General features: G+C 39.9%; 2 protein-coding genes across 3 annotated transcripts in view; one reads left to right on the forward strand and one right to left on the reverse strand.

Moving 5' to 3' along the window:
* LOC106872453 (inositol polyphosphate 1-phosphatase) overlaps positions 1 to 23,120 on the reverse strand; it is a 25,133-nt gene extending 2,013 nt beyond the window's left edge. The window contains exons 1-5 of one of the 2 annotated variants that reach the window (XM_014919461.3): positions 22,989 to 23,120; positions 11,535 to 11,746; positions 9,676 to 9,793; positions 7,469 to 7,615; positions 1,187 to 1,355 (exon numbers count right to left, since the gene is read on the reverse strand). In XM_014919461.3, coding sequence (XP_014774947.1) covers positions 1,187 to 1,355; positions 7,469 to 7,615; positions 9,676 to 9,793; positions 11,535 to 11,744 — 644 coding nt within the window. In that variant the 5' untranslated portion in view covers positions 11,745 to 11,746; positions 22,989 to 23,120. Of the gene's footprint in view, positions 1 to 1,186; positions 1,356 to 7,468; positions 7,616 to 9,675; positions 9,794 to 11,534; positions 11,747 to 16,739; positions 16,970 to 22,988 lie in introns of those variants that run through there. The other variant, XM_089358021.1, reaches the window with a different exon arrangement.
* Positions 23,121 to 23,135: 15 nt separating this feature from the next.
* Positions 23,136 to 25,000, forward strand: part of LOC106872449 (uncharacterized) — a 97,064-nt gene continuing 95,199 nt past the window's right edge. The window contains exon 1 of the mRNA XM_052970859.2: positions 23,136 to 24,659. Coding sequence (XP_052826819.2) covers positions 23,632 to 24,659 — 1,028 coding nt within the window. The 5' untranslated portion in view covers positions 23,136 to 23,631. The remainder of the gene's footprint in view (positions 24,660 to 25,000) is intronic.

Consider the following 25,000-nt stretch of genomic DNA (forward strand, 5'->3'; position numbering starts at 1 on the left):
AAACAAAAACCAATTTAAAACAGAAAAGAGCACCAGGACCATTGGTGGGGCTTGAACCAGATATTCAGGGCTTGCCAAGCGAGCACATTACACGCTATACAACAGAGTTACTCCTTTCTCTCAAATACCAACTTGAGATAGAAAAGAGCAAGATATCTATTGTGCAGGTAGATGACTACCTTGTATGCTTTCAATGAAGCTACTGTCAATTTCTTATTTCTTTATTGCCAACAAGGGGCTAAACATAGAGGGGACAAACAAGGACAGACAAAGGGATTAAGTCGATTACATCGATCCCAGTGCGTAACTGGTACTTAATTTATTGACCCCAAAAGGATGAAAGGCAAAGTCGACCTCAGCGGAATTTGAACTCAGAACGTAACGGCAGACGAAATACCGCTAAGCCTTTCGCCCGATGTGCTAACGATTCTGCCAGCTCACCGCCTTATCTGTCAATTTCTGCCAAATCCATTCACCAGACTTTGGTCAACCTGGGGCTATAGAGGAAGACACTTGCCCAAGGTGCTGTGCAGAGGGACTGAACTCAAGACCACACTGTCTAGAAGCAAACTATTTAACCACACAGCCATATCTGTGCTTGTTTTATTATAAAATGATTATTAATGTAACTTAAAATATAGAGTGGTGGACTGACAGAAGCAATGAAATGACAGTAAAAACGCCTTGTATACCTTGAGGTTCTAAGTTCAAACACCACCAAGGTCAACTTTGTCTTCCATCCTTCTTGGGGTCAATAAATTAAGTACCAGCTGAGTACTGTTGTTGTTTGTTCCTTCTCGAACCATACCTGGTTCATAAGGGCCAGTTTCCCATTTCATTAGAGTATAGGCTCCCCACCTGGATGGGACGCCAGTTTGTCGCAGGTGAGCTGCTAGATGCAGGAGGAAAGAGTGAGAGAAAGTTGCAGCGAAAGAGTCAGAAGTTCGCCATTACCTTCTGCCGGAGCCGTGTGGAGCCTAGGTGTTTTACTCATAAACACACATATTGCCCGGTCTGAGATTCGAACCCGTGATCCCGTGACCACAAATCCACCTACTTGCTAACCCTCCCTCCCTCTCAAAATCAGTTAAGCAATGGAGTCCAAAAAAGGAGCATCTGATATCATGGCCTCACCAATCGTTTCACTACCACTATGGGAATCTGACAAGAAAGAACAATCACCTACCCATCGTCTTCCTGGTGATGGAATGGCTGGTAAGCGACACCAATAATTGGCAGACCGGTTTGTACATCATAGACTCCAATCAACACAGAGACACATTGCAGTCCTTCGGAAATAACGTTATGTTCATCTGCTTTACTTTCAGCTGCTTGGATATATTGGGCAGTGGAATCTATGGGAAATAAAAAGAATACAGATTGAAAGAAGCATCACAAATGGTTTAAGATTTCCTATTTAGACCTCTCATACCTTTACATCACATCATATTGTGTTGAACAAATGGATATCATCATCATTGCCGTCATCATCATCGCCATCATCACATTATCATCATCATTGTTGTCATCATCGTCATCATGTTAATCATCATCATCATTATCATCGTTATCATCATCATCATTGTCGTTGTCGAAATTTAACATACATGTTTTGTGCTGGCATGGGTTGGACAGTTCAACAGGGCGTGACAAGCCAGAGAACTGCATCCAGCTCTCATGTCAGCTTTGGCATGGTTTTTTAAAGCTGGATGCCCTCCCTAATGCCAATCACTTTACAGAGTGTACTGGGTGCTTTTTATTTGGCACCAGCGTCAGTGAGGTCACCAAGTAACTTGCAATGCAGGACCCCTCAACTGAGGGGTAGTAGTAGTATTAAAGAGTGGGGGGCAGCTTTTTGCCGGGTGAAGGAAAGTTGAAGTATGACAAAGGAACAGAAACAAGTGTCTTGCAGTGGAAGAGATAAATGGTGACCCCTGCTGGAAAAGGAGAGAAGATAATGGTGAAGAGGTGCCATCAGGGTGTAATTCTTGAGTTACAGGAAGGTGAACACAAGTGACGTGATCCAGAGGAGTGGAAGAGTGAATGAATAGATAAGTTTGTGAAAATGGCCAAAGGTGCTAATTTCAGGCACACTTAACAATTAAAATCGTTAAGGTTCATGACTCAAGCTGGCTAGAAATAACAGCTAAATCCCTCTCGTCTCACCCTAACCTTCATATAAAGGGAAGGTGACATGAGAATTCAGAATAATATAGGACTGGATAAAGTGACCTTTAAACAAAGAAGCGAAATGGTCTTGGCACGAATGACTTTGATCACAGGTCTGCTCAATCAAGGCTTTGACTTGGAGCCAAAGCAACACCAACAAATGTTAGAGAAATAAGTTGTTTAACCCCAGGTAATCTCCACAACAGTTGACCTCCATCAGTAACTTGCAGTTGTTGATGGTGTTTAGCTCTGGCCTAGTTGAAACCTAAAAAAGCAATTTGTTTTGAACCAAGACAGCTCTGATTCAGCAGATCCTGCAGATAAAAGATGCCTTCCAGTCATGATCATCCACCCTGCATCCAACATTTTCCAGACGCTATTCTTCTGAGAGTTATGGCCCTTCACAATTCCCTCCCTTGCTATTTTTTTGTTGTTGTTGTTTTCTTTGTGCAGCAAATTTACAGAAAGTTTTGTATAAACAACTGCACAGAACTCTTTATGAAGTCTTTAAGTTGGAGAATTTGCTACATAAAATAGACTACAGACACTGCAATAGACTCCATGCCAAAGTAGCACTATGTATACGTGGTCTGATCAATGACAGACAAAGGTGAGCAGAGAATCTGCACCAAGAGTAAGTACCAAGCTGAAGAAAAGAAATTATCACATAAAGCACAACAGACCACGATCGTGGCCCAGATAGATGCATTTAATTTATGGACGTTTGTTGAGGTCTAATGTCACTTAAACACTCCGATACCTCCCAGAATGCAAGAGGACTAATAGTTCAACTAATGACTTTTCAGATGATGTAAAACTTGCAACCATTATATGCTAAGAAGATATTTTAACTATTTTTCGTGCGGGTGACACGTAAAAGCACCCACTACACTCTCTGAGTGGTTGGCGTTAGGAAGGGCATCCAGCTGTAGAAACTCTGCCAAATTAGATTGGAGCCTGGTGTTGCCATCCGGTTTCACCAGTCCTCAGTCATATCGTCCAACCCATGCTAGCATGGAAAGCGGACATTAAACGATGATGATGATGATGATGATGATGATGTGAGCATGGTAGTCTCATTTTCATTAAAATGTGCTCAGTAATCCATGCTATGTAAGTGCAAATCCCAGCGCTTTATGGGTGAAGTATTGAGGTGGATTCATTCAGTTAAAAAATGATGATGATATATATGATAGCTTGGGTCTTAGTTTTAGAATAAGTATGCTGTGACCCAGTGTGTTATGGGTCTGGCACAGGAAAGGCAAATAATGGTAAAGTAATGCCACAAGAAACCAATGCAACCCATGCATAAAATGGTGACACTTCACATACACCAAGACACACACAAACATATATGTCTTTTTATTCTTTCATCTGTTTCAGTCATTTGACTGCGGCCATGCTGGAGCACTGCCTTTAGTTGAACAAATCGATCCTAGGACTTATCCTTTGTAGGTCTAGTACTTATTCTATCGGTCTCTTTTGCCGAACCACTAAGTTACGACAACGTAAACATACCAACATCAGTTGTCAAGTGATGATGGGGGAACAAGCACAAACACACACACACATACATATATATATATATATGATGAGCTTCTTTCGGTTTCCGTCTACCAAATCCACTCACAAGGCTTTGGTCGGCCCGAGGCTATAGTAGAAGACACTTGCCGAAGGTGCCATGCAGTGGGACCGAACCTGGGACCATATGGTTGGTAAACAAGCTACTTACCACACAGCCACTCCTGCACCTACACACACACACACACACACACACACGTATATCATTAATTAGTATGCTCTGTAGTGAGAGAGACAAGGTTTAGTAAGAATTACTACTAGATTATGTTTCTATGAAGTTAAGACAGATTATATATATATATATATATATGAAATTAGTAATCTCTATAGTAAGACAGACTAGGATTAGTAAGAATCACAATTTTATAATAATGCATTAATGAATTTATGGAACCAAAATAGGACAGGTTTTCTGAGCAAACAGTATTATTATCTCCCCTTCCAACATCAAGAGATTAACACGTTATAGTATCATTAATATATTAGTTTATAAGTTACTATATTTAACTGTGAAACATTTAAAACCTACCTATGGCAATGTTTATGTCTAACACTGGTACAAGGCTAGAAATTTTGGATGAGGGTAATCTCAACAAAATACAGGATAGTTACTACTGCTGGATCAGCTTTTGGGGTTAAACAATAACATATATACATATATATATATGTATGTATGTATATGTGTGTGTGTGTGTGTGTGTATATATATCATCATCATCATCATCATCATCATCATCATCGTTTAACGTCTGCTTTCCATGCTAGCATGGGTTGGACGATTTGACTGAGGACTGGTGAACCAGATGGCTACACCAGGCTCCAATCTGATTTGGCAGAGTTTCTACAGCTGGATGCCCTTCCTAATGCCAACCACTCAGAGAGTGTAGTGGGTGCTTTTACGTGCCACCGGCATGAAGGCCAGTCAGGCGGTACTGGCAACGGCCATGCTCAAAATGGTGTATTTTATGTGCCAGCCAGTCGAGGGGCACTGGCAACAATCTCGCTCGAAAATCCTTACACATGTCACGGGCACAAGTGCCAGAAAGACGACGCTGGGCACAGGTGCCATCCCGATTTCGCATTCGCTTGCCCCAATAAGTCTTCGCAAGCTGAGTTTCATGTCCAATGAAGGAGACGATGTTGGCATTGGTGCCAGTCGTCGACTTTAGTTCGATTTCGATTTCCCTTGCCTGCATATAAATCGATCCTACACATTAGTCAGCCTCTAAAATTCTGAGGTATAATAAAGAAGATAGTAATGAAATTATTGTGTACAGTGCTCAGGTGCACTACAACTCATCAAAGATGCAGGTATAGTACACAGAATTATGTACAAAAGTCAGGAAAGTGAACAGTGTAATTTGGTTGATGGAAACTGTGTGGAAGCATGTTCTATATGTGTGTGCTCGTGTCTTTGTTCACCACCACCACCACCAAACCACAACAACAACAACAACCAATTGATTCAGCAAAAGTTATCTGGAAAGTCTGCAAACAAAGTAAGCATGTCCCTTAGTGGTTCATGATCTGTGCATCTCTGATCATGAGCGGGTGTAGTGGGGGCACATGATAGCCATGGGTTGAGAGCAATTCTTTGGGGTATGAATAGTTCACTTCTGGAAATATGGTTGTTTCATTCAACATCCTTAAACAACCTTATTCAGGGACCTTTTGAGTGGAATGAGACACTCAACCTGATGTAAAGAGCAAGAAAAACTATTACCTGAGCTATGAAATATTTCTTATCCTAGACTGTGAGTTTTGGTTCAATAAGAAGCATATTTTCAAGCACAATACCAATTCCATGAGACAACAGGACATCATAATAACCCTTTCTACTATAAGCACAAGGCCTAAAATTGTGGGGGAGGGGATAGTCTATTACATCGACCCCAGTGCTCAACTGGTACTTAATTTATTGACACTGAAAGGGTGATATGCAAAGTCAACCTCGGCAGAATTTGAACTCAGAAGGTAAGGGCAGACGAAATACCGCTAAGCATTTCGCCAGGTGTGCTAACGATTCTGCCATCTCACCACCTTCACAGGACATAATGCTTTCTGCGAAAGGCACAAGGCTTGGAGGGGACTAGTCGATTACATTGACTCCAAAGTTTCACTGGTATTTAATTTATCGACCCTGGAATGATGAAAGGCACAGCTGACCCCAGCAGAATTTGAGCTCAGAACTTGAAGGCGGATGAAATGCTGCTAATCATTTTGCCTTGCATGTTAACAACTCTGCCAGCTCACTGCCTTAATAATAATAATAATAATAATAATAATAATAATAATAATAATAATAATAATAATGTTACGGTAATGGTGAGCTGGCAGAAACATGAGCATGCTGGGTGAAATGCTTAGTGGTATTTCGTCTGTCTTTACATTCTGTGTTCAAATTCCGCTCAGGTTGACTTTTCCTGTCATCCTTTTGGGGTCGGAAAATTAAGTGCCATTTGCGTACTGGGGTCGAACTATTCAACTGGCCTCCTCCCCCAAAATTTCGGGCCTTGTGCTTAGAGTAGAAAAAGATAATAATGTTGCCATGTATATGTTTTGTCTTGGTGTAAAAGATGGGCTACAGCAAATATTCTGCTCAATGACACAGATTTTCTTGTCAGTTGTCTGACCTTAACTAGTTGAGCATGTCCCTTAGTGGTTGACGACATGTGCATCTCTGATCATGAGCAGGAGTAGTGGGGGGAGCATCATAGCCATGTGTTGAGGACAATTCTTTGGGGTATGAATAGTTCACCTCTGGAAATATGATTGTTTTATCCAACACCCTTAAACAACCCTTATTCAGGGACCTTTTGAGTGGGATGAGACACTGAACCTGAAGAAAATTTTAACTGGGTCCCACCTGCAAGGTCATGCACTGTTTATCTTGATTTGAGATCACTCTGTCATGCACATATGGTTATGATGCATGTGCCTGGTGTACCCTTATCAGATGAGTAATCATGATGGCTATACTGGGCTTCGTATATTTGTACTCCAATGTTACTTTGATACCATGCACTGTTCTCTTACTCAATAATAATAATAATAATAATAATAATAAATACCCAGATGCAATACAAAGCAGTGGCTCTCATGACTTTTGATCTTAACTGATGTTTTGTCTTGGTATAAAAGATAGGCTATACAGCAAATATTCTGCTCATAAGCGCAGATTTGCTTGTCAGTTGCTTGACTTTAACCAGTTGACCATGTCCCTTAACTTATCTCTGAAAATGTTTGAAAAACTGAGCAAGTATAAGGACCTGGAGATCGAAATTAGAAAAATATGGCACCGTAAAACAGTACCAAATATTATTGGGCGATTGGAATGATATGAAATGGAACAAACATGTATGTAGAGCAAATCTCTGACAGCCCTAATTACAAAAGATCATCTATGAGTACCTCACATATTCTATGTAAATTCCTCTCCATCTAAATATAACCTTACTCATTTCAGGTTTCTTTTTTTTTTCCTCTCACAGATATCAGAGGTGACCCACATTAGTTTGACCTCTAACCTTTGACTTGTCATTGAGATACACACACCACTATACCACAATAAGGACTGGATTTTGTGATGGATTCAATTTTTGATGTCTCCACATCAAATTTTCAATTGCTTCGTCAAACTTTAATGCAGCCAAACATAAAACCTAAAAACTAAGAAAACAATTTTCCACATTCCAAGGGGAAATTATTCAAGCGTTACCAATTGGGTCAATCCAGATTCGAACTTTGTCCAGTTCAATTTCATCAAGCACTTGATCCAGGAGAGGATTATTTGCACTTTCTGGCTGGGAACTGATAGCTTGTGCCAAAAGACGGGCTGCTTCGTGGTTTCCATGAAGGACTTGGCCTAAAAAAGAGAGAGTAGCAGAAATAATAATAATAACAACAGCAATAATAATAATAATAATAATAATAATAATAATAATAATAATCCTTTCTACTAAAAGTACAAGGCCTGAAATTTTGGGGGAGGGGACTAATCGATTACATCAAACCAGTGCATAACTGGTACTTAATTTATTGACCTTGAAAGGATGAAAGGCAAAGCTGACCTTGGCAGAATTTGAACTCAGAACATAGCGACAGACAAATTACCACTAAACATTTCACACGATGTGCTAGTGATTTTGCCAGCTTGCTGTTTTAATAATAATAATAATAATAAATATTCTGCTCAATACCAGAGATTTGCTTGTCAGTTGCTTGGCCTTAACCAGTTGGGCATGTCCCTCGGTGGTTGACAATATGTGTCTCTCTGATTACGAGCAGAAGTAATGGGGGGAGCATCATAGCCATGTGTTGAGAGCAATTCTTTGCAGTTTGAATAATTCACCTTTGGAATCACGAGAGCTTCATTCGACATCCTTAAACAACCCTTATTCAGGGACCTTTTGAGTGGGATGGGCTACTCGAGCTGAAGAAAATTCTAACTGTGCCCTATCTGCAAGGTCATGTGCTGTTTATCTTGATATGAGATCACCATGTCGCGCACACATGGTTGTGATGCATGTGCTTGGTGTACCCTTATCAGACGGGTAGTCATGATGGGTATATTGGGCCTCATATATTTGTACCCCCGTGTCACTTTGATTTCAAGTGCTACTTTCTCACTTATAATAATAATAATAATAATAATAATATTGATTGGAAGTGTTATCATGTACATTGTTTTGTCTTGGTATAAAAGATGGGCTACAACAAATATTCAGCTCAATACCACAGATTTGCTTGTCAGTTGTTTGACCGTAACCAGTTGAGCATGTCCCTTGGTGGCTGACGATATGTGCATCTCTGATCACGAGCAGAAGTAGTGGGGGGGAGCATCATAGCCATGTGTTGAGAGGAATTCTTTGGGGTTTGGATAATTCACCTTTGGAAACATGGGTGTTTTGCTCAACATCCTTAAACAAACCTTATTCAGGGACCTTTTGAGTGGAATGGGCTACTCGACCTGAAGAAAATTCTAACTGGGCTACACCTGCAAGGTCATGCACTGTTTATTTTGATATGAGGTCACCATGTCACTGTTTATTTTGATATGAGGTCACCATGTCACTGTTTATTTTGATATGAGGTCACCATGTCACGCACATATGGTTGTGATGCATGTGCCTGGTGTACCCCTATCAGACGGGTAGTCATGATGGGTGTATTGGGCTTCATATATTTGTACCCCAGTGTCACTTTGATTGCAAGTGCTACTTTCTCACTTATAATAATCCATTCTACCACAGGTACAAGGCCTGACATTTGGGGGAAGGGGACTTGTTGATTACATCAACCCCAGTGCTCAGTTGGTACTTATGTTATTGACCCTGAAAAGAGGAAAGACAAAGCTGATTATTTCTACATTAAGGTGGCTAGTAATGTCTTTATCAACAAAGCCATAGGTGCCAATTATGAAGGCATGGCTCAGTGGCTAAGAAATTTACTTAGCAATCATGAGTTCATGGGTTTAATCTCAAAGTTTATGAGTAACTTTATGATGAGGGAAACTGAGGGGAAGCCTGATGGATGGACAGTACCTCTATTTTGTTGAGTATTTCATTAAGGGTCCAAGTATCTTGAAAGGTATGTTACATATATTGGTTATAATAAATGATTTGACAGAAATCCATGGTAAGGGCTTCTTTCAGTTTATATATACCAAATCCATTTACAAGGCTTTGTTCAACCTAGGGCTACAGTAGAAGACACTTGTTTAAGGTGCCATACAGTAGGACTGAACCTAAAACCATGTGGTTGGGAAGCAAACTTCTTAACCATAAAACCACACCTGTGTGAATAAGTCAATAAACAACCAGTGTGAAGACCTGCCTCTTGCCATCTCAAATCCCCGTCTTCAACCTGTTTCTATAAATTAACCCTCATCACAACACTGTGTGTCTGCTGCCATATTTCACTTACCTAGCAATTCCACATTTTTCTCTTGGTCTGGCTCGATAGTCACACAGATCGTTTCACCCAGGGCATTTGTAAATTTATTGCTTTCCTCACCATACAGGTTCTTACCAAGTCCAGGGAACTAGAGAGAAATATATATATTGAGATATTACATTGATCACAGCATGGTTCAAACAAACAATAAGTAGATTCAACAAGTAAAAGAACTGGTGCTGTGAGCCACGTAAAAAACATTGATGGTGCCACATAAAAAACACTCATGCTGGCTCCATGTAAAAAGGCCCAATGCTGGTGCTACATAAAAAGCACCCAGTACACTCTCTAAAGTGGTTGGCATTAGGAAAGGCATCCAACCATAGAAACCATGCCAAAATAGATAATTAGAGCCTGGTATAGCTCTCCAGCCTTGCCAGCTCCTGTCAAACCATCCAACGATGCCGGCATGGAAAATGGATGCTAAATAATAATAATAGCTTTCTAATAGATGTATCAATACCAGCAGATGACAACGTTTCCCTAAAAGAAATGGAGAAACTTTCAAAATACAAAGACCTGGAAATAGAGGTAACTCGAATGTGGAATCTAAAAACAGAAACAATTCCTATCGTAGTAGGTGCCTTAGGTATAATAAAAAAATATTCAGACAAATACATAACAAAAATACCAGGACTTACAAATATATATAACATACAGAAAAGTGCACTACTGGGCACTGCACACATCCTATGCAAAACACTTTCAATACAGTAACCATAAGAGCACCACAGCAAACCACTGCACATACCCAAGGCACACAGAGCTGCGCTCGGTAGTGAAGTGAAAGCACGTTATAAAAATAAAACTACTGAACAACAATAATAATAATGAGGAGGAGTGTTGAGTCAAATTTTTTACCTTTGGGAAGAGGTGGTCCATATTAGTCTAGTATGGGAGGCCCTAGCAGGGGTTTATACTCTAGCCTATCTTTCAGGGTCATTGAGGCATGTAAGCCACCACAGCACATCAAGAACTGAACTTTGTGGTGGTTTCATCCTTTTGGAATCAATAAAAAAGGATCAATCCAGGGAAGTGGATTTGTAGAACTGTAAGAATGCTTGTGATATATAATCTAGCTCTTTAGATTCTGAGTTCAAATCCTATCGTGACCTATTTGGGTGCCCTTGATGGACTTCACACTATGGCAAGCTTTTGGGCCAGCTCTCTATAACAATACCAGTAATTACATATAGATACAAACACACTCTACAATACCTTACCATCATTTATCTTACAGGTGTTCAAACATTCGATTCTACAGAGTGGCAACTAGGGATAGAGTCATTTTCTATAACCTTGGGTCAACACAGGCCTCTGAGTGCAACCAAGTAGATGGAAACTATGCAGAAGCCCAGAGAATGGATTGTCCATGTAATTAAATGGTCCAGCCTTGTTAAACTGTCTCATGCTCATTCCACTTCAGGATTACATTAAAATCACATATATGTGTGTATGTGGAATATTCAGCTACTTAACACACTCCTTCAGTGAACTTGATCAAACAAGTGATAACTATTGAGGATAAATTGTTAGCGCTGCCTTGACTGGCTTCCATGCCAGTGGCATGTAAAAAGCACCAACTGATCGTGGCCATTGCCAGCCTCCTCTGGCCCCTGTGCCGGTGGCATGTAAAAAGCACCACTACACTTACGGAGTGGTTGGCGTTAGGAAGGGCATCCAGCTGTAGAAACACTGCCAGATCAGACTGGAGCCTGGTGCAGCCTCCTGGCTTCCCAGACCCCAGTTGAACCATCCAACCCATGCCAGCATGGAAAGTGGACGTTAAATGATGATGATGATGATGAGGATAATGATGATGATCCTACCTTTTGATCCAGATCATAGCGAACAGTCTCCTGAATCAAGACATCTGCCAGTGTTTTGAAGTCTTGAACAAATCTTACATTTTTCTGGTTACCAGTTTTTTCTTCGACCAATAAATGTAGCAGGGCATCTTCGGAACGGATAATCATGGCAATGTTTGATCCTTTCTTGGCTGCACGTATCATTGCAAGCGTTAACTCTGATATCTTCATTTCTTTAATAAAAAGAAAAGGAGTAAAAAAAGAAAAACAGAGAAGAAAAATTAGTCCTAAAAAGATTATGTTTGCAAAAAAGAAAGAAAAAAAAGAGGACAGGATGATGGCAGAACAACATTGATGAAAGATGTATTGAACTTAAGTCAAACCACCATTACCACGCACCATCAAGGTCTGTGAACCGTGCCATTCTGCTTTGGGACATAATGTCAACATTAAAAAAAAAGAAAGAATAATAAAAGAGTAAAAAGAAAACAAGCAAAGAGCATTGTGATCAATCATAATTTCAGAATCTTAAAAAACCAGACAATAACTTCTCGGAGTCATAAGGGAGCCTCTATGTGGTTGCTTAACTTAAGAGAAATAGCAGCCAAATCTCTCTCAAAGCAGACATATCCTACAACCTTAAAGAAAAGGTGAGATACATTGGATAAAGGTGTCCTAGGTACATTATTAATGACATGAAAGAAATGACCACAACTGGAACATCTTTGATCATAGGTCTATTCTATTCATACTGACCAGCAGCTAAACAAATTCTTTGAATGAAGACTAGTTTTTGGAAGTTGTTCAAACCAGGAGGAACCATTATTAAAAATATTTTCTTTGTGTTTTATTTCTTGTTTATTAGAGCATACAATCCATTATTTAAAATATCTTCTGTTGAAGAATGGCATTTTTTTAAACATAGAATTGCCAAAATTTACTTAGAACAGCATAAGTAGTAGAGTGACAGACAAAAATATCTTGTGGTATTTAGCTGCATATCTTTATCAGGGGTAGATTAATATCCATAGATATACTAAGCACTTAAACGCATTTGGTACCCCCATATATACGTAATGCAAAATATAAACAATAATAAGTGGTATTTAAAAAGCACCATTCGAGTGTGGGTCATAGCCAATGCCGCCTAACTGGCTCCTGTGCCAATGGTACATAAAAAGCACCATTCAAGTATGGTCGATGCCAGTACCGCCTGACTGGCCCTTGTGCTGGTGGCATGTAAAAAGTACCCACTATACTCTCGGAGTGGTTGGCATTAGGAAAGGCATCCAGCTGTAGAAACCTTGCCAGATCAGATTGAAGCCTGGTGCAACCTCCTGGTTTGCCAGTCCTCAGTCAAACTGTCCAACCCATGCCAGCATGGAAAGTGGATGTTACATGACGATGACGACGAATAAACAATAAAATAAATTTTTATTTTTCAAAATGAAACAAAACAGGAGTGGTTGTGTGGCAAGAAGCTTGCTTCCCAACCACAGTTCCAAGTTCAGTCCCACTGTGTGGCACCTTGGGCAAGTGTCTTCTACTATAGTCTCAGGCCGACCAAAGCCTTCTGAGTGGATTTGGTAGATGGAAACTGAAAGAAGCCCGTCATATATATATATGTGTGTGTGTGTGCATGTATATTTGTGTGTGTGTGTGTGTGTTTGTTCCCCACCATCACTTGACAACCGGTGTTGGTGTGTTTATGTCCCCATAACTTAGCAGTTCAGCAAAAGAGACCAATAGAATAAGTACTGGGGGTGATTTGCTCGATTAAAGGCGGTGCCCCAGCATGGCCACAGTCAAATGACTGAAACAGGTAAAAGAATAAACCTGACAGTAAGATGGAAAATAATGTTTCTTTTTGTATATTTCCACTTTATTATTTATATTTGAAAAGTCTTCTCCGACTTCTTTTAATTGCTAAGTCTTTGATCAGATCCATGAACTTTGAAATTATATTTCCAATTATATAAACCACTTTGAATATTATTTTACCAAGTTTAAAGTGATTTCTTTTGTACCATAAACTATTTACCATTTTTGTGGTGCCCCTCCACTTCCCCTGATGTCCTAAGCATGTGCCCATTTTGCTTAATGGTTAATCCAGTGTTGATCTTTATGTTCTGACTTTCAATACCCTTGGGTGTTACTTTGCTTTCGCACTTCCAATTTTGATACAGTAAGTACCAGGCAAGTACTAGGTTTGACCTCATCATCATCATCATTCAACATCCACTTTTCCATGCTGGCATGGGTTAGAAGGAATTTGTTGGGGCAGATTTTTTGTAGCGGGATGCCCTTCCTGTCACCAACCCTCACCTATTTCTAGGTAAGGTGACATTTCCTCATAGCCAGACTTGTTTTTCACAAAAACTGGAAACAGACAGAATCACATGTATGAAGTGATAGTTATTTACAACCATACACACACACACACATCTGTGGTTTGGGCCTAGATACACAGTGACTGAATAAAATATGGGCGGGGATGCTCATGTCTGAAATGTCATTAACTAGGACTGCTGGACTACAATGTGCATTGTAACTGTGTCACATTGCACACAGTACTGCATTTAAGTTTTATTTTCCCTGGGAAAATCACAACACCCCTAAAACCCCAGTATTTCCCCCAGTTCCCTCTTGATATCTCCCTACCCAGCAACCATCATCATCATCATTGTCGTCGTTTAATGTCCACTTTCCATGGGTTGGACGGTTTGACTGAGGACTGACAAGCCAGAAGGCTGTACCAGGTTCCAATCTGATCTGGCAAAGTTTCTACAGGTGGATGCCCTTCCTAACACCAACTACTCTGAGAGTGTAGTGGGTGCTTTTTACATGCCAGTCAGGCAGTACTGGCATCGGCCACGACAATGACTTCACTTGACTCAACAGGTCTTCACAAGCACAGTTTATTGTCCAATGATTGAAGGGTACTCTTAAATGGGCCGGTTATGCTGCACTGACATAGGCCACAGTTATGGTCTCACTTGGCTTGCCGGGTCTTCTCAAGCACAGCATATCTCCAAATGTCTTGGTCACTTGTCATTGGCCTCCGTGAAGCCCAACGTTTGAAGGTTGTGCTTCACCACCTCATCCCAGGTTTCCCTGGGTCTACCTCTCCCACAGGTTCCCTCTACTGCTAGGGTATGACACTTTTTCACACAGCTGTTCTCATCCATATGCAACACATGACCATACCAGCACAATAAGGGGCTACAGCTCTTACACCTTTGTTTACCTGAAACCTTGGAATAGAGAGAAAGAAAAAAGGGTAGGGTACAGATTGAGATAACAAACTACTGCACACAAATTAAATTCTGTCACATCTTTTCTCTTTTATTCATTTCAGTCACTGGGCTGTGGCCATGCTGGGACATCACCTTCAAAGGTTTAGTTGAACAATTTGACCTCACTATTTACTCTTTTAAGTTTGGTACTTATTCTATCAGTCTCTATTCTGAAACCACTAAGTTACAAGGATATAAACAAACCAACATACACACACATATCATCATCATCGTTTAACGTCTGCTTTAGATGCTAGCATGGGTTGGATGATTTGACTGAGGACTGGTGAACCAGATGGCTACATCAGGCTCCAATCTGATCTGGCAGAGTTTCTACAGCTGGATGTCCTTCCTAACGCCAACCACTCCGAGAGTGTAGTGGGTGCTTTTACGTGCCACCGGCACGAAGGCCAGTCAGGAGGTATATATATTTATATGTACATATGTGTGTGTGCGTGTATGTGTACAACAGGATTCTAGAGTTTCCATCAATCAAATTCCCTTGCAAGGCATTGGTTGGTCCAGGTCATCAGTAGAAGGTATTTGGCCAAGGTGTTGTGCAGTGGGGTTTTTTTAAAAAAGGTGTTTGCAAAATGCGTTTCAGTGAAAAGACGTACTGAGCGAGAAAAGGTCGAGACCCATCAACTTAGAGATGCTTTTGGTGTCTGCTGGATTACTTCTGGCTCCCTGACATATTTTAGCATTAGAGGGTCGGAGTGGCAAAGGTGGGAGAAAAACAATCCAGTTCTGAGGAATATTTTCTAGGGAATAAATATAACCCCTTGTCTACTTATGAATTAACTGTTTTATCTGGTGATTGTACCACGTAAAAAGCACCCAGTACACTCTGAAAAAAGATTGGCATTAGGAAGGGCTTGCAGTTGTAGAAACCATGCCAAAATGGACAATGGAAGCCAGTGTTGTTCCTGGCCTTGCCAACTCCTGTCAAACCATCCAACCCATGCCAGCATGGAAAATGGTTGTATGATGATGATGATGATGATGATTTTAATGGAAAGTGATATCTTTGTTCTTTTTAATCCCTTCCTTCCCCATGGAGCATAGACCATCGACATTGTTCTACTGTTCTCAACTCAGGGCCATCTTTATGAATAGCATAAAAATTTCACAGAAATAAATTTCGATGTTTGTCAAGCAACCCATGGTGCTCATGTTGAGTGCATACGACCTTAAAATAAACTTTAAACCTTCCCCTATCAAGAAATATGGAGAATGTGTTTGTGTCTCTTACTGTTTGTTTTAAAAATAAATTTAAAATCTGCTCTTTCTTTTTGAATAACCCTGTATATCCTTTACGGGTAACGTTTTTGAATATTTTATTATGCTGGCTACAGCCTGAAGATACCAATTATCAATACCAGTTTTTTGGGTTACACTGAGCTGTGCCGATATAATGTAGGATAAATATAGTAATAATAATAATAATAATAATCCATGAATGGAATCTATAAATATTTTAATGCATCACTACACGTTTCCACAAATTCAGTGTTTCTTACGATGATAGTCTGTATTTCCCGGGATGATTACTGTACAGTCCTTAGTATCCATGGACACCAGATGGATGTCTTGTCTTGGCATCATGTGATGGCTGTAAATGAACATCACCATCTAGTTTTGGGAAATATAATGTTTCTTAGAAGCAGGTGAAGAGTACCAGGCTGCAGAAAATAGGACAATAGGAAGAATACCAGGCTGCAGAAAATTGCTCAATAAATTCCATTTGACCCATGCAAGTATGGAAAAGTGAGCGTTAAATGATGATGATGAATAAATTCTTTCTCTAAAACAATTTTTGTTTCATTTAATGTCTTAAATAGCAGAATTGTTTGTTAAAATATATGTATGGGTTCGGGATTTTTGAAAAAAATCATACAAAGGTTTTGTAACTATTTTGGAAGCCACCAACCTAAAAGACCATGATGGTAGAGTAGAGTGTTTCTAAGGCGGCGAGCTGGCAGAAACGTTAGCACGGTGGGTGAAATGCTTAGCGGTATTTCGTCTGTCTTTATGTTCTGATTTCAAATTCCGCCGAGGTTGACTTTGTCTTTCATCCTTTCAGGGTTGATAAATTAAGTACCAGTTGCGTACTGGGATCGATCTAATTGACTGGTTCCCTCCCCCAAAATTTCAGGCCTTGTGCCTAGAGTAGAAAAGAAAACAAAAAAGAGTAGAGTGTTTCTGTTATTGACACACATGCAGTCTTAACCAAGGCGTTTTTTTTTAATTCTGACCTAGTGCATCTCAAACTACATCATCTAATGTTGCCTTTTTAAAGATATCATCATCATCATCATTGTTTAACGTCCGCCTTCCATGCTAGCATGGGTTGGACGATTTGACTGAGGACTGGCGAACCAGATGGCTACACCAGGCTCCAATCCGATCTGGCAATGTTTCTACAGCTGGATGCCCTTCCTAACGCCAACCACTCCGAGTGTAGTGGGTGCTTTAGGATGTAATTTGAGGAAGATTTAACTGCTATATCTAGTAGGTTGGGTGACCACATAAAGACCTCATGTACTAAACTGAGGAACAACTATTTTCTAACCAGTGCTGATCAAAAGTATTTCAGCACGATAAAACCATCTTTAACACTTTGGCATTCACATTACTCTGCCAAATGTAACACTTATTGATTCACATTGTTTTGAATTAATCAAGTATTATTTTGTAGCTTTGAGATTTTGATGATGTGATTGTGTATTTTTAGCATGATGTTGTAGGATAGGTGTAAGAAGCCAAATCTGGTTTGTTTGAACAAAAACCAGGAAGAATATTTAGGCCAGATATGGTTGGTTTAACTGCCAAAAGGATTAATTCAGACATGGGGTAGCTAGGACTACATTACTGAATATATCATTCCTTTTTAAAGGAATACTAGATGGTGTGTATAGCTGTTTGTAAGTGTTGTAATAAACAGTAATGGTTCTAAGGCTGTACCTTGCAGCAGTCCCCTATAGATTTCTTCCTTACTTTGTTATGAGTTTATGCTTGGTTTAAACAGCCAGGGCTTGGTACCTTTAATCTTTAATCAATGTTGTATTATCTTTATCTTGGATTGATGTGCAGTTCACAGAGCAACCATGTTACCATGAACAGGTGACACTTGTGGATAATTAAATAAGATAAACCAAGTGCGAATTCTTGTAGACTTAAACTGTCAGTTTGGTTCACACCATCATTCTTCCCTGGTTACCTTTAGCAGAGTTTACTCTCTTTTAAAGAATTCAGGCAACATTTCCTGTTCCTTGATAACTTATATTCAACATCAACTCCAATTTCTTTCACTTCTCAGCTGTTTACTCTCACTAATTGTCAATACCCAAGACCATGTTGTTGGGAAGCAAGTTTTTTAACCCCACACAGCCATGACTGCATTGTTTTTAAATATTCAAACCTTAGTTATTTTAAAGGACATTTGAGTATAGCAAATGCATCAACCCCAGTGCTTATTATTTTTTAAGTGTGATACTTATTCTATCAGTCTCTTTTGCTGAACTGTTAAGTTACGGGGACATAAACAAACCAACACCAATTGTCAAGCAGACACACACACACACACATACACATATATACATCATCATCGTTTAACGTCCGCTTTCCATGCTAGCATGGGTTGGACGGTTTGACTGAGGACTGGTGAAACCGGATGGCTAGGCATCTTTCAGTTTCCATCAACCAAATCTACTCACAAGGCTTTGGTGTTTGGTTGTCCTGAAGCTATAGTAGAAGACACTTGCCCAAAGTGCCATGCAGTGGGACTGAACCCAGAACTATGTGGTTGGGAAGCAAACTTCTTGCTACACAGCCATGCCTGCACCTATGGATGGGAGTAGCTGAAAAGAAGAAGAGATAATAGTGATAGGGTGCCTGAGCAAACCCTAAAGTGACAAACAGGTGAGCATAGGAGAGGGTGGGGACAGGGGTAGTTTCAAAAGAGTGTGGGGGGAGAGCGACATGGTTGGAGATGGAAGTAGAGAAGAATGTATTAAGCGATGAACAAAGGTGGAGGAGGTGTAGCTGATAGTGTAGGAGTGGTGAGGAGGGTGATGTAAAGGTACATAAGGGTAGTTATAAAGAGTGAGGTGAGATGGTAGATATGAGAGGGGTCAAGAATGATAGCAGATAAGACGAAAACATGGCAGAGAAGAGGGAGAGATAACTGAAGGTATAGAAAGGTGATTGATGAAAATAGGGTGGGAACGAATGATGATAAGAATAAGGGGTGGAAGAGTTAGAGGAGGGTGGCAAGGGGGTAACTGGTAGCACAAACAGAGAATGAATGAGGGCAATGTAATATGTGCTGGTTCTACTCTCAAGTGATTGGAGCTGAGTAATGCTGTAGTCTTTGCATGTCCACTGCATTTGGGGTCAGCATCTCACTGCCAAGGAGCATTGCTGTTCATACACAAGTATCATACAATCTGCCTTTTACTCTGAGCGAGAGATATTTTGCAGCCAACAGCAGTTGTATCTCTCTGTACTTTCTCTATCTTATCTTTATTCTGGTAACTATACTTTCAGAACATCCTCCTCCACTGTTAGTTAGGTCATCTAGGTAACAGAAACTGTCTATGACCTCTAGGCGGCCTCAAGTGCAATTGAGAAAATCTATTTCCTGTGTGTCGTTAGTGCTTAGTGTTCCTGTACATCTTCCACAAACAAACACTACTTTCTCTGTTAACTTTCTTGTTATCTCACTGCACTTTTTGTGCATCCATTGCTTACACTGGGTACACCATATGGTATTTCTGCCTATACCTTTCCTGTATTGAGCTAGGCTATTTACCAGAAGTAGAGTTCTGTCTGTTTTCTTGCTTACTAGAACTCTGGTCTTAGCTAAGGCAACTTTAAGACCCTTTCATTCTAGTTTTGCTTCCACACCTGGAATATCCTTTCTAATTCTATTACAGATTTTGTTTTGAGAATGAGATAACCAGCATATGGTGGTTCTCAAGGGCAGCCACTCTTACATTCCTCTGTTACAGCTTTGGAGGACAGTGATGAATAGACTGTCACTAGGGACTGAGAAATGATCCCTAGTGAACTCCTACATGTACCTTAAATTAGTCGTACTCATGGCTCAGTGGTTAGAGCATCGAGCTTACGCTCGTGAGGTTGTGAGTTCGATTCCCGGACCAGGCTGTGTGTTGTGTTCTTGAGCAAGACAATTTCATGTTGCTCCAGTTAACTCAGCTGTAGAAATGAGTTGCGACATCACTGGTGCCAAGCTGTATCGGCCCCTTTGCCTTTCCCTTGGATAACACCAGTGGTGTGGAGAGGGGAGGCTGCTATGCGTGGGCAACAGCTAGTCTTCTATAAACAACCTTGCCCAGACTTGTGCCTCGGAGGGTAACTTTCTAGGTGCAATCCCATGGGGTCTCCTCACTCACAGTCAACTTTCACCTTACTGTCAACACCCCTGTACATAGTTTGTATGGTTTTCACAAGTCATTCTTCCATCCCCTGCTTTCACAGAAACTGCCACATCACAGAGTTCTGAGACTGTTGAAGGCTTTTTCCAGACCAATGAACGCCAAGTACAAAGGTTTGCTTTTAGCTAAATACTTCTCCTGCACAAAACCAAACTGCATCACATCTAGTCTACTGCTGTTCTTAATTAATTGGGCTATAACTCTCTTTGTAACTTTCCTGATGTGGTCCATCAATTTGATTCCTTTATCATTAAAGCTATGTGGACATGGAACATATCTACTGTTAGAGTAGAGAAAACTTAAGAAATCTAAAAATGGCTTCTGGGTGGGAATATTTAGTCTTTGGTTGGTCAATTCAGATTACATGAGTGCTGCAGTTAGTGACAATACTTTTTTTCATTAAGTTCCTTGTGGTAGTCAGACAGGATACTGGCATCAGTAAGTTGACATTTTGAAGATGTGATATTTCAGTGACAACAGTTATGTGAAGAAGTTATATATTAAATTGTGTGACAAGTCATTGTAGGTCATAGTTATAATGGGCAGAATAGGCAATAATTTTATTATGGATGGCAGGGATTGTATCATCTTGCAACTATGTGTGAGTTAGTTAGGCCTAGGGTGGTATTTCTGAGTTATCAGTGGCTCATGGCTTGAAGTTCAATAATGGAGTGTATTTCTGGTGACAATAGGATATGTTGCTTTTCAAACTGATGGATACAGTGAGCTGCTGGAGTATATATAGTTTCTCATGGAAGCAGTGTTGGCAAATACAAAATCCATGTGAATAAGGAGAGGCCCTGTCAAGGATGCTCTATATGATGTTGGGGAAGTCGTTTCTTTGATCCTAGAATCTCCAGAAGAAGTGGACAGGGAGGTGAAGTTTTCTCCTTTCCCTACAACTGAAGGAGTGCATGTGATGCATAAATCTTCCCTTGAAAACATTGACTGTTATACTCATGTAATGACTTGTGATGCCATTGGATAACATGAGGGTTGCTCTATATGTCATGCCCTCTGAGGGGCACTTCTCAGTGTGCAGTAAATGAAATTTTAGGTAGTTTCAGATTGGAGTGTGGGGTGAAGAGTGTGTGGGTGCAATGTTATAAGTGATATTATCTAAGCATATATGGCTAACTTTGACGTTATGGTAATTAGAGTTTGATATTTCTGGTTTCTTGAGATATGTAGTCGAATAGCTCCAAGTTACATTAATGGAAACATCTAGATTGAATGGAGGTTAAGCTACCTCCAGACAGTAACTCATTATAATGGGGTGTGGCCGTTTCGAAGATCTCTCTACCTAAGATTGAAAAATCAACTGTTAGGCTCTGTGACTAAATTTCTAATTACAGTTGGGTAGTGGCTGAAGTTATGGATATAAACAGTTTCGTCGTTGGAATTTCTTTTGGCGTAGTATGTGTATGTGCGTGTACACACACACACAAACACACATATATGCGCGTGTGCAGTCTTTCCAAATACTCCGGCTTTTAAAGTTTCACTTCTTCACAATTTCGGTTCATACACCCTAATAAATAAGTCGGGAAGAAAAGTACTACACATACACCCATGTATCGAGGGGTATGTCAGCTCTCTTTTCTGTACTGTATACACTAAATGTCGTGCATTAATACATATTTCACGGCATGGCTTAAATAAACACAGAATGACCTTAATACTACATAATAACGATAGGTATATATCGTTATGACTTTGTTAAAAGCTAATTTACTATGAATCTATTATTCTTTTAGAGGTAATATTTGCACCACTTTCATAATTTATTTCCTCATAAAATAATAGCAACTGTCCATAAATCTAATTTCTTTCTACATCTGCAATTAATACATCTCACTGGAAACAGAAGTGTTTTACCTCTCGATTGTGTGTGTATATAGGTTTAGTGGAACACACACACACATTACATATACATAGTGTAATGTATGAAACTCGGTTATAGCCGCTGTATGTGTGTGGATGTTCGCACGGTGTTTCAACTCTCAATTGTTTGTGGTGTATCTAGGGTAGTAAGTATGTATAAAAATGCGTGAGCGCCCGCGCGCTGGAAATATGAATTTCACACATTCAGATACTTCGATATAGAAATAGAAAACCTATTTTGATTAGTTTAGTTAGATACGTATATTGTACGCACAGACAATATATAAATATTTTTATATAGTATCTGTGAGTAATACAAAAACACTTATTGAATACATAGTGTTTTAGTTCTTAAATTTATGATATCAAATCTCAAAGGACATGACAATGAATTTATATTCGATTAATGAAGAAAGTCATTATTTTTTATTTTCCTAGAGGAAGTATTATATTGGCTTAGGCACCTGTCAAAATGTCAATCTGAACAAGCTTAGAGAACGAAGTCCACTTTCTAAATAATAAAGTATGTTTTCAAAGAAATTAACGACAATTTCATCGCGAAAGAAATATTACTATTAAAAAAAAAAGTATATTAAACCAGTAATTATATGGAAGTTTTCGCAATCATTCGGAAGTGAACTCGGTTTATTAAGCTTGTTGACGTTTGCGGACAAAATCTCAAGTTCTATCTTATATGGCAATATCAACAAAAACAAAACAAAAAATATCGCTTTACCATTCTATCAGTGCATAATCTTGTATTGTAATACGGTTTTAAGAAAAAGACATTTATTACGTTCTGATTGCACATTAAAAAAAAAAATAACGGTTCAAACCTGTTTTCTTTTTTTTTTTCCCCAACAAGTAATTTGTAAAATGCCTTGGAAAGAACTAAGATAGAATTCCAACTGAAAAGAATATAATTTCAATATGTGCAATACGTCATTGTTTTGTGAGGTCTTTCCCAGAATCCATTGCGTTCTAGAGTTGTAGAAGAATCAAAGTAAAATGGCGACTAATGTATATAGTGTTAACTATAGAAAACATAATCGGATAAAATTCTAATAGATATGCTTTTATTTTAGTCATCAGCTTATGTTTTTGTTAGAATATGGATTACTAAATCTGATGACAAAGATATTTTTAGTAAATACGGTGTGGTTATCTCAATACCGGTGAAAATTTAATGAGATCATTCCCCCCCGTTGTTGTGCTTTCTCTTCCTTATGATATTATAACAGTTCCCTCAATTATTATATTTAAATAGTATAAAACAGCTTCCTTTATAATATTTTTTAACCATTATCCTTATTTCATTTGCTTACATTCAGGAATAACTTTCATTCTTAAACAAACAGACGGTTTAATTGAGGTATTTTTAAAATAGGGCTATCGAGCCATCTTGCGACAGCGTCATGTGCAACAAGTTCGGCTTAAACCAACAATAGAAAACAGCCACAGTGTGGTTTGTAGTGGACGATGCCTGGCACACGAAGCCACAGAGGCCTCGTGTTTGATGAGTTTGATGCACGGGCCTACGCCCATTTGGTGCCATCAAGTTTAAAGAAGCACAAGAAACAAAAACACAAATCGAAAAAAAAGCGGATACGTGAAAGAGAGAAATCTAGTTCGTCGACTAAACCATTAGTTGACTATGATGAACTGTCTTCGGATTCCAACCTAGAGTCGCCCATTGATTGTGGACCGGCTTCTGGTCACCCGAGCAGCAGGGTTGCGTCGAACCGGGAACGAGACAAGCGGGGACAATCTCCGGCGACAGCTATCAAGATGTACCTGACTGAGAGAAGTCACAGCAACTCGCCTGCAATGCTGGATAGTAGAAGGAGCCGAAGTAGAAGTCCAACCCCTTATCATCCGCCAACCCGCAAGAAGAGCAAAAAAAGCCGTCGTTACTCGCCGACTGAATCACATCCACAGCTCCACCAAGCACCTCCACCACTACCCCAGTCACGGTCGACTGATCGTGACCGCCTGGACCGACACGACAGAACTTCCTATGTGGAATCAATTTCTTCGCCGAGGAGGTACTGCGAAATTCCGAAGGCCTATGCTGAAGTGTCCCGGCAAGCATACATTGAAACGCCTAGGGCTTATGCGGAAATCCAGTCTCCAGTAAGGCCCGAACCAGGCTACACTCGAAGTCCCCAATATCATTATCGCAGTGAAACTCGCGATCATACTATCGGGGCCCAGTCCTCTAGCCGACGACGGAGCCGCAACAGAAAAGGAAACCACAGTCGAACTTTCTCTCCGGAACCTCCTCCGAGGGCTTACGATGACAATCGTGGTTATACGGATACCCCTAGGGCTTACACAGACACTCCAAGGGCTTACCCGGATCCGCCGAGGGCTTACAACGACAGAACACAGTCTTTCGGTTATCGGAACCAAAGGGGTAATAGCCCCATCTCTCCTGCTCGGAAACGGTACAGATCTCGAACACCTAGTCCACCACATCGAGCCAGGAGAGAAGATACACCGCCAAGGTAAGATTAATTAACTATTTTTTATTTATTAAATTTCTCCCCCCCTCCCTTCTTTCTCACAAACACTACAGTAAAATACATTTTAAACAAGTCATTACATTATATCTACATCTATTTACAGAAACATTTCAAAACATTTACACTGAATTATTTGATAACACACATAAAACCACTGGGTTTTCTTTTTCCCCTTGTTTCTCTCTCTCTCTCTGTTCTCTAATCTCCATTTGTTAGTGATACCGGTTTTGTTTTTCGTCTCAAACATTAACTGATAACATCCAACTTTTAACTCCACTATCTATACTAACAAATACTATCGACTATATTAAACTCTGTGCATA

The sequence above is a fragment of the Octopus bimaculoides genome, chromosome 9, assembly GCF_046866305.1.
Source record: "Octopus bimaculoides isolate indiv1 chromosome 9, ASM4686630v1, whole genome shotgun sequence".
Lineage (NCBI taxonomy): Eukaryota > Metazoa > Mollusca > Cephalopoda > Octopoda > Octopodidae > Octopus > Octopus bimaculoides.